The sequence below is a fragment of the Scyliorhinus torazame genome, chromosome 13, assembly GCF_047496885.1.
Source record: "Scyliorhinus torazame isolate Kashiwa2021f chromosome 13, sScyTor2.1, whole genome shotgun sequence".
NCBI lineage: Eukaryota > Metazoa > Chordata > Chondrichthyes > Carcharhiniformes > Scyliorhinidae > Scyliorhinus > Scyliorhinus torazame.
This window is the reverse complement of record NC_092719.1, coordinates 57,412,490-57,426,969: the sequence shown is the minus strand read 5'-3', so window position 1 is coordinate 57,426,969 and position 14,480 is coordinate 57,412,490. Positions and strand designations below refer to the sequence as shown.

General features: G+C 42.2%; 1 protein-coding gene across 1 annotated transcript in view; it reads left to right on the top strand.

The window, feature by feature from the left end:
* lamb1a (laminin, beta 1a) overlaps nucleotides 1-12,284 on the top strand; it is a 139,783-nt gene extending 127,499 nt beyond the window's left edge. The window contains exons 29-33 of the mRNA XM_072471582.1: nucleotides 2,196-2,403; nucleotides 2,806-2,947; nucleotides 5,763-5,939; nucleotides 7,103-7,262; nucleotides 11,768-12,284. Of these exons, the coding sequence (XP_072327683.1) occupies nucleotides 2,196-2,403; nucleotides 2,806-2,947; nucleotides 5,763-5,939; nucleotides 7,103-7,262; nucleotides 11,768-11,904 (824 nt within the window). The 3' untranslated portion in view covers nucleotides 11,905-12,284. The remainder of the gene's footprint in view (nucleotides 1-2,195; nucleotides 2,404-2,805; nucleotides 2,948-5,762; nucleotides 5,940-7,102; nucleotides 7,263-11,767) is intronic.
* The last annotated feature ends 2,196 nt before the right edge of the window (nucleotides 12,285-14,480 follow it).

Genomic DNA, 14,480 nt, shown 5'->3' with positions numbered 1-14,480 from the left:
TATCTCGAACACCCTTTCAGGCAGTGAGTTCCAGACTTCCACGACCCTCGAGGTGAAAAAGCATTTCTTCACATCACCCCTAAACCCCTTACCTTAAATCTATGCCACTTGGTCATTGATCCCTCCACCAAGGGGAAAAGTTTCTACATGTCTACTCTATCTATGCCCATCATTATTTTATACACCTTAATAATGTACCTCTTCAGTTTCCTCTGCTCCAAGGAAACAATCCCAGTCTATCCAATCTCTCTTCATAGCTGAAACTCTCCAGCCCAGGCAACATCCTGGTTAATCTCCACTGCACCCTTTCCAGTGCTATCACATTCCTCTGATAATATAGATTCCAGAACTGCACACAATACTCTAGCTGTGACCTAACCAATGTTTTATACTGTTCCAGCATAACCTCACTGCTCTTAAACTCTATGTCTCGTCTAATAAAGGCAAATATACCATATGCTTTCTTAACCACTGTATTCACCTGCTTTGCTACCTTAAGGGAATGGCGTACATGCACACCAAGGTCTCTCTCATCCCCAGTGCTTCCCAGGGTCCTGCCATTTATCATGTATTCCCTTGCTTTGTTTGTCCTGCCCAAGTGCATCACCTCACACTTAACTGGATTGAATTCCATTTGCCACTGATCACCCCATATAATCCGCTCGTTTTATATCCTCCTGTAATCTCCAGCTATCGTCCTCACTATTTACCACCCCACCAATTTTCGTATAATCTGCGAACTTGCTCATCAACCCTCCTACATTCAAGTCTAAATCACTTGTATAAACCACAAGCAGCAAGGGCCCCAACATTGATCCCTCACAGGCTTCCATTCAGTAAATCACTCCTTGACCATCACCCTCTGCTTCCTGCCACTCAGCCAATTCTGGGCCACATTTGCCAAATTTCCTTGGATCCCATGGACTCTTAGCAGTCTCCCTTGTGGGGCCTTCTCTGATAACCATCGAAAAGCAGCTTCTTTTTCTGCTTTAGCCTCATAAAAGCTCCTAATTATGAAGACCACTTTTCAGAATGTTTTGCCAACTTATCTGTTCCAGTGAAGCTGTATTTTTAAAAAAATAATTCCTCATAATTAAAGCCATTCATCTTTGTTGGCATCCTAGTAAATCCTATAATTCTCATAGCAATAACGTTATTCCTAAAGGATACATAAAATGGGACATAATATTCTAACTGCAGTCTAATTATTTGTATAGGTTAGCATTACCTCTATTTCTGTAGGTGATGATCTGATGGCCATTCTAATTAGCCTCCCATTGACCAACTTGTATGATAATATGGAACACAATGAGTCATTTTGAAAAGAAATATTTTCTCTAATTCATAATTAAGCTTCCTGGGTTGAGAGGTTTTTAATTCCAATTGTAGATGCCTCCAGCTGAAAGCAGTGCTTTTGAACAAGTTAAAATGACTGCAGTGCCGTTGGCAATGGTGGTCCTTTCAGAGCAGGAGATAGAAGCTTTCTATGCTGGTGCTACTTTAGAAAGTTACCACCCACCCTGTTCTGCATTTTAGAAGCATATTCAAGACAAGTCAGCCAGACTCGAAACGTTAGCTCCGTTCTCTCTCCACCGATGCTGTCAGTCCTGCTGTGATTGTCCAGCGTTTTCTGTTTTTGTTTCGGATTCCAGCATCAGCAGTAATTTTTTTAATTCAAGACCGTGATGCTGTTTTTTCTCATAAAGGCACTTTGTAGACAAATGGTCCATTTGGAACATTTTGTCCAAAATAAAGACCGAAATGCAGACCTAACAGATGACATAATGGAATTGGTTTCATTTAGGTTTTTCCCCAAGAAATCCAGCTCTGCCTTCCTTGTTCCAAGTACAATCATTTCAGTGATGCAGACTTTCATTCAGTGTAAAAAAAAAAAAAAAATCACATCCAGTTTAACAACCACATTCTGTTTGACTGTATAACTCTAGTGCTGGTTGCTTGGAAGAACCAGTCAGATAAAGTACAATGTTTTGGTTTTTCCTCATTGATATCATAAGCAACCATTTGTACATTTGTCTTTTTAAAAACAAATACGTCTGAAAATTAGGTTTCTAAATTGATTACATTTTACAACTTGATTACCTTTTCCTTGTGGCTGTTTTTTGCATTCTGTATTATTTTTATCCAAGATTTATTTGATCCAAAAACCTAACAGACTTGTTTTGCTCCTGCTGCAGAGGATGGTGCTGACCTGGAAAGTATCGAGGCAGTTGCCAACGAAGTCTTGAAGTTAGAAATGCCGACCACTCCTCAGCAACTTCAGGATCTGACCAATGACATTCGTGCCCGGGTAGAAAGTCTGTCAGATGTAGAAATAATCTTAAACCAGAGTGCAGCAGACATTGAGCGGGCTGAAGCACTGCTGGATGAGGCCAGGAAATCCAGGTGTGTCACAAAATCTCCTCTTGTTGAAACTACCAGCTATATGTGCCAAATACAATTTCAGCTAAATCATTTGCTACTAGTTCATCATTTTAGATAAACAACTTCTCCTCTCATTTTAATAGCATATATTAGCCATGATAGTTCAGTAAGTATTGGAATATTAATTTCAGAATGATTACTTTTTAATCCTTCAATATTGATATTTTCACCTTTTTGTCCCTCAGTATCCAGATTCAGTTCCTGCCACCTATAATTAAAAACAAGTGAGAGGATATTCTGGCATCTGTATGAGGCTCCTTATTTTAATAGAATTCAAAGCACTTAGACTTAATCTGCTCCAATTAAATTATAAATATGAGGGTGGAGACGAATTGTGTTAACGCAACAATTTCTGTGTTACAGAATTCATGCAACAGAAGTTAAAGATGCAGCTGATCGTGTGAAGGAGGCCTTGGATGAAGCTGAAAAGGCACAAAATGCAGCAGCAAAGGCCATAAAACAAGCTAATGAAGACATTGAGGGAACACAAGACCTACTGACCTCCGTATGTCACTAATTAAATGATATTGAAAGACTTCAGTTTCAAGGAGTGTTAGAATAGTGGGGGGTTCAGGTGTTAATCTATTCAATCAAATCTCCCTCTGTTCTTTTCCAGTCTTCAAAATATTCACCCATCAACTTAATGCATCAGCACTGGGACCACAGGCCTGTACCCAGTCAGTTTATGAATATGTATTCTTCCAATTCTCCCTGCGCAGAAATAATATAACTAATTTCTAGACCAGGGAAACGCTTAATGTTGGCTTTGCATGTGCTCCATTTGTTTGCTCGTTTTCTTTCTTATGTTAGCTTTTAACCTGTAGCTGTGAAATTAAATTGTCCCCCCCCTTCCCCCAAACCAAAGATATTGGTGCTAATCTATAAGAACTAAATCTAGTATATTTTTATTGATTCTTCCATGCCGAAAATCAAAGTACCACTGTCGTACTGTTTTATTGATTTGTACAAACTCTGGTACTTGAATTTAGATTTCCATACTTCAGGTGTGAGCTTAAATGAAACTTCCTCAGCTGTTTATGTGATGGGTTCCCCAGCAGAGCCATACCTCAACTGATGCTTCTCTACGTGCGCTTCATAGCAACAGATTACAGGACAGAGTGATCCGAAATAAGAACCCATTACAGCACACTCGTTCAAGGTATCAGCTATGCCGCAGCTGAACAAACTAACTTGCCACAGACCAGGAGCCTGAGATTTTCATGGTCTGTGCAAGCACCCAACAAGACATTGCATTTATCCGTCAAGCTCAGGAAGAATTTAGGAACCTATCTTTCAACAAACAGCCGGCTAAAATTTCTTATCAGTTAGCAATGTTTCAAAGATAGCTACAGATTAGAAACTTGAAATTATTTCACTTATTTTCTATTCAGGGTCTCTTCTAAAATTGCAATTCGTGTTTAACAAAATTCAATTGTAATTGTCAACCAGCGCTGATGCCTCCTTCTGATACTTGTGTGAATTTATTGCTGACCTCCAGAGCACTAAAGCATTAGGGTGCTAATGTTATATGCGGAGCAGCTTTGAACTGCTCTGTGCAGGTTTAAGTTTCCTGATTAAATGCCAACATTTCACCCATTGCCTACAGCTGTACCGCCACTTGTATCAACAAAATAGTCCACGCTCAGTCTAAGTCATTGCAGCCCCTGTGATTAGATCAAAGAACTGGGGCAAAGTTAACTATTACAGACTCCTAAGTGCATATTTGTTTGACAGAGAATGCACAACATAATCTGTTTCAGCTAAAGTGGTCTTTTATCTCTCTCTCTCTCTCTCTCTCTCTCTCTCTCTCTCATTCTAGGTTTTAGCATGAGTCTTTGTCTGTTTCAGTAATCCAGCCGTTTTCATCAACTGAAAGCCTGTTTGTTTAAACTTGTTATCTAAGTGAAACAATAAAGCAAATGCAATAACAGTAAAGAAAGTAGCAGCCTTAATCTACGATCACAGAATTGAGAAGTGTGTGTGTATGCGCAGGTATATTGGAAAATTTAATTTACTGCTTTGCAATGCCATGCAACTTTGAGTACGTGGGCAATTGCAGTTGGGCAGGTTTTTGTACCATTTAAACTGGTTAATGAAAGGAAGATTGGTGATTTATTATTTCACAGAATGTGGGGGTCACCGGCTGGGTCAGCATTTATTGCCCATCCCTAATTTCCCTTGAGAAGGTAATGATAAGCTGCCTTCTCGAATCGCTGTGGTCCATCTGGTGTAGATACACCCACTGTGCTGCTCGGGAGAGAGTTCCAAGAGTATGATCCAGCAGCAGTGAAGGAACAGCGATTATTTCCAAGTCAGAGTAATATGTGGGTTGGAGAGGAACTTACAGGTGATGTTGATCCTATGTATCTGCTGCCCTTGTCCTTCTAGGTGGTAGAGGCAACAGGTTTGGAACGTGTTGTCACAGGAGTCTTTGTGATCAGTTAATAGCGTTGGCAGTGAATGCAGACAAGTTTATATCCAGACTCAAACCTGGACCCTTTCAGTGCTGTTGATGTCTTTGCATTAACCTGAATATTCCTACTTAATTTCCCACAGCTTTATCCATTCTAACTTTCATGCCAACATGTTCCTTTAATGAACATGCAGATGGCTAAATGTGTTTCTTTTTTTAAATGTAAATTTAGAGTACCCAATTCATTTTTTTTCCACTTGAGGGGCAATTTAGCATGGCCAATCCACCTAGCCTGCACATCTTTGGGTTGTGTGGACGAAATCCACGCGAACATAAGAAATAGGAGCAGGAGTAGGCCATCTGGCCCCTCGAGCCTGCTCCGCCATTCAATGAGATTATGGCTGATCTTTTGTGGACTCAGCTCCACTTTGCAGCCCGAACACCATAACCCTTAATCCCTTTATTCTTCAAAAAAACTATCTATCTTCATCTTAAAAACATTTAATGAAGGAGCCTCTACTGCTTCACTGGACAAACACTGGGAGAATGTTCAAACTCCACACGAACAATGACCCAGAGCCGGGATCGAACCTGGGACCTCGGCGCCGTGAGGCAGCAGTGCTAACCCACTGTGCTGCTCCTAAATGTGTTTCTTGTTTGCAATGTTCTGATGAGTGAGAAAATTAGGATATAGAGTAGGCAAATCAGTCCAATTCCTGCTTTCACACTTGGATGGGTAAAGATTTTGATCTAAAATATAGTCTAAAACTGTAAATGAAAATGTGTCTTCCTTGTGTTGAACTGTTAACTTGTAAGTTGTTGAATACCTGCATTTGTCAAATAGAAACTGTATTACTTTTGTTTACCTATCCTACTATAAATCTTGGCTTTTCAAATAAAATTTTAGATTGAATCAGAGACGGTAGCATCCGAGCAAAGCCTCAACAATGCTACTGAACGCTTAGCACAGATTGAAAAGGATATTGATGAATTAAAACAGAAGACTGCAGACAACACAAACACGGCTGAAAGCATTGGGGACACTGCAGATAAAGTAAAGCAGGCTGCGGATGAGGCCAAACAGGTAGGCATTTTTCAATCGTTTTGGGGTAAATTTATAATTCAGTTTAGCTTTTCCCAATTTTAAAGTTGAATATTTCACCCTTGGGGCTGAACAATTGCAGTTTATTCAAGCTGCCTTGGGTAGGTATTCATTTTGGTTAATCCTTTCTGCATTACCTTCAGTGCCTGGACATTGGTACTGGTTTAGTGATAGCAGCAACCCTTGTCAGAAGAATAAATATTTAAGTCCAACTCTTAACTTGAGTGCATTAATCAAGATTGATGATGCAGCGCAGTATTGAGAGGAATGCTGCACTGTTGGACATGCAGTCCTTCAAATGAGGCATTAAACTCAGGCCATGTCAGCCCCTCGGGTGGCCATGAAAGATACCAATGCTCTATACAAAGAGAAGCATGCGAGTTCTCTGAATCAACATCATCCAAGTATATTTTATCGTGTAGCTACTCTTTGTGGGACCTTGCTGTGAGAAAATTGCCTGTTTCTTTACATCACAGCAGTGACTGCAATTGGACATCCAAAGTTATGAATGGTGCTTTATAAATGTGTTATTTTTATTTTACTGTCCCCTCTTTCAGGAAGCCTTCTAATACTTTACACAAAACAAATAGTAAGTTCACCATCCTTTAATTTCCTGTGTCTTGCCCAGTGCTCCTTTTTTAATATATTAGTTCTGTGTCAGATAGTTTCCACTAATCTCATTTTAACACTTCCTTAAGGCAGAGACAAAGGATGTGACCTTTACAATGCTCTTCTTTGTCTGTATCCTCGTATGAAGTTCATTCCGTCCTGTCATTAGATTTTCCTTTAAATCCCTCGGGCTGTCAGTGACTGACTTATCCAAAATTTTTGTTTCCTTTGTACTCTTTTCCTCTGCAGAAGCTCAGTTTCTGAGTTTGCTTATGTCGCTATGCCAGCACAGATAATGTCATTTTCCTGGTGGTCATGGATGAAATAGGGTGGGAGGAGGTTCATGGAACATAGATGCCAGGCATAGAACATTGATCAGTTCAGCCAAATGGCAGCTTTCTGTTAGACACATGTAAATTTAATCACTAAACTGGCATGTTGCTATAGTAAACTGTTATCGTCTCGTGGTGTGCATAGACTGCCCATTCATTGTGAGATGTTCATTATCTTACTGTGGTTTTTTTAAAAAAATCTAGGTACTCGATACTATCCTGAAAGAAAAGTACACGATTGTGGAAGACACCATTGTAAAAAAATCTGATGCAGCTTCTGATGCTCGAAAGAAAGCAACGTTATTGCAGATTGAAGCTGAATCGTTGTTATCAGATGCAAGTCGGAAACTTGAGTTATTAAAGAGTAAGTATTACACAGTGTAACAGGTAGTGATTACATGATTCAATGGTTAGAAAAATAATAAAAATGCCAAACCAAAAGGATTGATATCTGAGCCTTAAATGTCACCACTTCGTTACTCAAAATTCCTAAAGACATTTTTTATAAATTTAGAGTGTCCAATTATTTTTCTTCCCAATTAAGGGACAATTTAGCATGGCCAATGCACCTACCCTGCACATCTTTTTGGGTTGGGGCAATTTGGCATGGCCAATTCACCTACCCCACACATCTTTTTTGGGTTGTGGGAGTGAGGCCCACGCAAACATGGGGAGAATGTGCAAATTCCCAGGGCCTGGATCAAACCTGGGTCCTCAGCGCTGTGAGGCAGCAGTGCTAACAACTGTGCCACCATGTTGCCCTGGAAATCCCTAAAGTTAAATGTACTGTTTTTAAAAAAAATTTAGAGTACCCAATTATTTTTTTTCCAATTAAGGGGCAAGTTAGCGTGGCCAATCCACCGAACCTGCACATCTTGGAGTTGTGGGGGTGAAACACACGCAGACACGGGTAGAATGTGCAAACTCCACACGGACAGTGACCCAGGGCCGGGATTCGAACCCAGGTGCAGTGCTAACCATTGCCCCTCCGTGCTGCATGGTGGTGGATAATTAACTAACTGGAGGAGGAAGCTCCACAAATATATCCCCATTCTCCATGATGGGAAGCGGAGAACAAAAGAGAAGGGCTAAAGCACTTGCAACCATCTTCAACCAGAAGTGCTGAGTGGATGATCCAATCTTGGCCTCCTGAGGCCCCCAGCATCACAGGTGCAGCCCATTTGATTCACTCCATATGATATCAAGAAGTGGCTGAAGGCAGTGAACACTGCAAAGATTATGGGTCCTGAAAACGTTCCACTAATAGTACTGAAGCCTTGTGCTGCAGAACTAAGTGTCCTTAGCCAAGCTGTTCCAGACTAAATACAAACTGACATCTACCTATGCGGTTTGTTGAGGGTGTCCATGGCTCAGGATGGCAGATTTGCCGGTAGGTATCGATTCACTCCTGGTATCATGAAGTGTTGGGTGCTCTGAGGTACAGACGAACCAACACGGTTGCGATTGGTACAACGCAGTTTTATTCCATTTAACTATTTATACATCAGACTTGGTACTCAGCAAGTTGTGACTGTGTGAGTGTCTTGCTATGAGGTCCTGGCCCTGTGCCGTCTCCCGATGGACTGACTAGGAAGTTTTGTGTTTCTTGTTTTATACCGTGTCTGCTCTTGTCTGTGATTGGCTGTCATGTTGTGTGCTAATTGGTCCGTTGGTCTGTCTTATCATTATGTATGTGTTATGATGTATGTTTGAATATCATGACACCTAATATATTGGAAAATTGCCCAAATATGTACTGCCTAGAGAAAGGGCCAACCTGACCGGGCCAAGTACTGCTCCATCAGCCTAGTCTTGATCATTAGTAAAGTGATGGACGAAGTCATCGACAGTGCTATCAAGCAGCGTTTACTGAGCAATAATCTGCTCACTAAAACTCCGTTTAGGTTTCACCAGGGCCACTCAGCTCCTGACCTCTTTACAGCCTTGGTCCAAACATGGGCAAAGAGCAGAACTCGAGACGTGAGGAGTGACTGACTGTGACATGGAGGTAGCATTGGAAAATGTGGCAGCAAGAAGCCCAAGCAAATCTGAAGTTGATGGGAATTGGGGAAAGTTCTCCACTGTTTGGAGTCATACCTATCACATCGGGTAGCACAGTGGTTTGCACTACTGCCTCACAGCATCGGGGATTCTGGCCTTGGTTGTGCGAAGTTTGCAGGTCTGAGTGGGTTTCCTCCGGATTCTCCGGTTTTCTCCCTTTGTCACAGGGATGGGCAGGTTAGGTTGGGTTATGGAATTTCGGGGATGGGGTGGGGTGTGGGCCTAAGTAGGGTGCTCTTTGGGAGGATCGGTGCAGACTCGATGGGCCAAATGGCCTCCAGAAACCACAGCTATCTTAGAATCCATAAATCATTACAGTGCAGGAGGTTAATCATTTCAGTCCCAGGACATCGCTTCAGGTGTTCCGCAGGGTGTTGTCCTTCCGCTGCAATGACATTCCCTCTTTCACAAGGTCATAAGTGAGGATGTTTGCTGCTGATAGCACGATGCTCACCTTTGACAACTCCTCAGCTACTGAAGCCAAGGCCTGGAAATATTCCCATCTCGGGTGACTGTGTGGCGTTTGCACGTTCTTCCCGTGTCTGTGGAAGTTTCCTCCCACAGTCCAAAGATGCGCAGGTTAAATGGATTGGCCCTTAGTGTCCAATGGTTAGATGGAGTTATGGGGTAGGGTGGGGTAGTGGGCCTCGGTAGGGTGCACTTTCGGAGGGTTGGTGCCAAATGGCTTCCTTCCACCTGTAGGGATTCTATGAACATTTAGACTTTTGTGACATGAATGTTACTTGCCACGTATCAACTGAAGTACCTGGCAATGATTGTCCCAAACCAAGGGTGAATTGACATTCAATGGCATTAACATCACAGAATCCCTCACTATCAACATCCTGAGGATTACCATTGACCAGAAAGTGAACTCAACCAGCGGCTACAAGATCAGATCAGAGGCTGGGAATTCTTCAGTGAGTAACTCCTCTCCTGTCTCCCAAAGCCTGTCTACCAGTTGCAAGGCACAGTCATGAGCGTGATGGAATGCTCTCCCCTTGTCTGGATGAGTGCATCTCCAACAACTCGAAGCTTGACACCATCCAGGACAAAGCAGCCCGCTTGATTGGCACCCTACCATCACCTTAGATATCCAGTCCTACCACGGTTGAAGGATAGTGGTAGCTGTGTCTACCATCTACAGCATACACTGCAGCAACTCACCAAGGCTCAACAGTACTGTCCAAACCTGTGACCTCCACCACCAAGAACAAGAGCTGTAGATGCATGGGAACACCACCACAGCCCTGAATTAGAACTATATCACTGTTGCTGGGTCAAAATCCTGACCTCCCTTCCAAACAACAGTGTTCCACCACCACACTGTCTGCAGCAGTTCAAGAAGGCAGCTCACCGCCATCTTTTCAAGGGCTATTAAAAATCAATATATTTTTAATTAATTTATGGGATGTGGATATCGCTGGCTAGGCCAGCATTTATTGTCCAAGCCAATTGCCCTTCTGAAGGTGGTGGTGAGTTGCCGCCTTGAATCGCTGCAGTGCCTGCGGTGCAGGTACACCCACGGCGTGTTATGGAGTTCCAAGATTTTCACCCAGTGACAGTGGAGGAACGGCAATCTATTTCCAAGTTGGGGTGGTGAGTGACTTGGAGGGAAACCTCCAGGTGATGGGTTTTCCAGGTGTCTGCTGCTCTTGTCCTTCTAGCTGATAGTGATCATTGATTTGGAAGGTGCTGGACCAGCCCACATCCCATGAAAGAATACAAATAAATAGTTATGTCAGGACTCTAGTTTACTCAAGATAATCTAATAATCTTTTCACCTGAGGAAGGAGCAGCGCTCCGAAAGCTAGTGACATCGAAACAAACCTGTTGGACTTTAACCTGGTGTTGTAAGACTTCTTACTGTGCTCACCCCAGTCCAACGCCGGCATCTCCACATCATGGCTAATAATCTTTTATTAGTGTCACAAGTAGGCTTACATTAATACTGCAATAAAGTTACTGTGAAAATCCCCTGGTCACCACACTATAGCACCTGTTCGGGTACCCTGAGGGAGAATTCAGAATGTCCAATTCACCTAATAAGCACGTCTTTCAGGACTTGTGGGAGGAAACGGAGCACCCGGAGGAAACCCACACAGACACTGGGAGAACGTGCATACCGCACATAGACAGTGACCGGGAATTGAACCTGTGTCCCTGGCACTGTGAAACAACAGTGCTAACCACTGTGCTACCATGCCATTCCTGTGTTTTTCGTCTGAAGGAAATCCTGTACTAATGTACAAGCACTTGACTTTCTAGCTTAAAGCCAAATGGTGAAAAGATGTGAATCAACTCAGCAACTTGTCCATTAATGTGCCAGCAAAATATTTTTCTACCTGAATGCTTGCAGTGTCAAAGTCAATGTTTCAGTTTGAACAAAACTAGAAGCTTCCTAAAGTAAATTGCAGCAAATCGAAATAGTGAAGGACTGTAGTTAACAGCAATTGATGAAAAACACAAACTTTTATGAAAGATGAAATGAAGTTGATTACAACTCTCCAATCCAAAGATTAAAAACTAGCGGGATTAAATAATTAAAGCAAAAGATCATGTAAAATTGAGAGCACTATTGCACAATTAAGTTAGAATCTAAATGCAGAAGCAAAAGAAAACAAGTTGAGAACGATGAGTTTAAACTTCAATCATGCATGGATGCTGCAGCGGCAAACGTACTAGAACATCTTTTAAAACTAATTGATACAAAGCATTGTAAAGCAGGAATGACAGGACGACTAACCTAACGTCTGCATTCGTATTTAATCACCCAAGAATTACAAACTACCCTTGTCTTTTCTGCAGAACTGGAAAGAAGTTACGATGACAACCAGAAAGCTCTGGAGGAAAAAGCGCAAAAGTTAATAAAGCTGGAAGAAAATGTGCGTTCATTACTGCAGACAATTAGCCAGAAAGTTGCTATCTATAGTACTTGTTTATAATGAGAATCATTTCACTGACACCTATACTCTTCAAGGTGCCTTAGTGTCAGTGTCCAATATTCTACTTATTAAAAGCTGAAGAACAATCATTGCCAAGCCTAATTTTTATAAAGAGAGTTTGCAAATGTATTGAACCATTGTTTTAAGAAGGTGCATATTCTACTTCTACTTTTATGCACTTTGTATGTTTCAGCCATAAAATGCAATCTACAATCCAGTATTTTTGTATATTGATCCGTAAACTTTGTCTCTAAAATGAAGTATAAGGTCTGGAAAATGTAGCAAACTTTTGTAGCCAGCATTTAACACATTTCTTGCAATCAAACTATTCATGACAAGGATGTAGTAAACATTGAGCAATAAATCCTTTAAAAATAAAATGCATCTTGGTCTATAGAAACTGCATCGCATCACCGGATGTTTGCATATATCAATGGAGGAAATGCTTTTGTGACATTAAGTTTTCTGAAAGCATCTTGATCAATAGAAAAGACAGTGAAGATTAATATACCAAAAGGAGGATGGGAAATTATTTATGTGACTTCAGCCCCCCAGCACAGTGGCTTTGAAATGAAACTCTCGCTCTACAAATGGTCCTATGGTTGGCTGATTTAGCCAACTTCAATAAGAGTCACCAAGCGAAGATGCCAGGCCATGAATATCTTTTGTTTAAATTTAGAGTACCCAATTCATTTTTTCCAATTAAGGGGCAATTTAGCCTGTTCAATCCACCTACCCTGCACATCTTTGGGTTGTGGGGATGAAACCCACGCAAATACGGGGAGAATGTGCAAATCCCACACGGACAGTGACCCGGGGCCGGGATCGAACCTGGGACCTCGGTGTTGTGAGGCAGCAGTGCTAACCACGGTGCCACTGTGCTGCCCTCCAGCCCATGAATATTGATGCATATCTTTGCACGTAAAACATCATTTATATTTGGTAATATATAACTAACAGGCAATTAGATTTTCCCTTGTCTGCTTTGCAAACATAAGCTGAGAAAATATCACTCTTTTAGCCTTTGTAGATTGAAGCTTGGTTGAGTTGACCGTGCAATTCCAACTTAGGCAGTGATAGCAATCTGAGAGACAGCTAGAACTCGGCAGAAACGTTGCAGGATTATGCAGAGTGTAGAATCAATTGGTGTTTAAAAGGAAAGTCAACAATTGGAAATTCAATAATAAAATGGCAAAGTTGCTTCTATGGAGTAAACCAATGTTTTTCAAACTTTTTTGCCCGGATGCATTTCTACCGACCGGCCATCCTTTGCGACCCACGCCAGCTGACCTTTGCACCCCATGCTGGCTGACCTTTGCGACCCACGCCGGTCGACCTTCGCGACCCACCATTTTCACTTACCTTTAAAGTGACAGATGAGCCTGCTGGTCCTCACGATTTCTGGTCGCCACACTACCAGAAGGATATGGAGGCTTTAGAGAGGGTGCCGAAGAGATTTACCAGGATGTTGCCTGGTATGGAGGGCATTGGCTATGAGGAGAGGTTGAATAAACTCTGTTTGTTCTCACTGGAACGACGGAGGTTGAGGGGTGACCTGATGGAGGTCTACAAAATTATGAGGGGAATAGACAGAGTGGATAGTCAGAGGCTTTTTCCCAGAGTAGAGGGGCCAATTACTCGGGGGCATAGGTTTAAGGTGTGAGGGGCAAGGTTTAGAAGAGAGGTACGAGGCAAGTTTTTTTACACAGAGGGTAATGGGTGCCTGGAACTCGCTGCTGGAGGAGGTGGAAGCAGGGACGATAGTGATGTTTAAGGGACATCTTGACAAATACATGAATAGAAGGATACAGACCCCGGGAGTGTAGAGGATTTTAGTTTAGACGGGCAGCATGGTCGGTGCAGGCTTGGAGGGCTGAAGGGCCTGTTCCTGTGTTGTACTTTTCTTTGCTCTTTATTTGCTTTGTTATTCAATGCTACATTTCTGATAATTACTTCAGCTGATGATTTAAGATCTCCCTGCAGCCATTAAAAAAAGTTTGTCCCCGAACATGCCATGTTTAGACTTCAAATGTCTTATGTTTTGAGGGTTTTAAACTTTCATTTGCCAGTGTTTCTCTGCATTTAACGAACTTTGAATCCTGTTTTGCAGTAGCACAATTAATAACCCACACCTCAAGTAATCATCTGCATGCTGCTTTGTTCCTGTTTTCAGCTTCTTCATGGGCTTCACCAAAGGCCCAGGAGTTCACACCAGCACCGCAGGCAGCTGCAAAATGGAGGAATCCCTTTCCACCCAGAACACGTGATGTCAGCATACGTGTGACCTGCTCTCTGCTGCCGCTTCTGGTGGGGGAACTCTTGTAGTTTGTTTAAAAAAACTAAACCTGGACTTCCGGTGGCGGCTATGGAGGAGTAAGTCGCACATTTGGTGGTTCTCGATCCAGTCGGACTTTTGGACCTTTTCCCCCGACTTTTTTGTACTTTTGACCGCTGGATCTGAAGGCATAAGCACTCAGGCACTGACTCCAGACATAGGTGTATGGAATTAAGAAGCAGAAAGAATCACAAACAGCTGAAGATGTGGGCAAAAAGGGCAGTGTAGAAGCTGCTGCTGA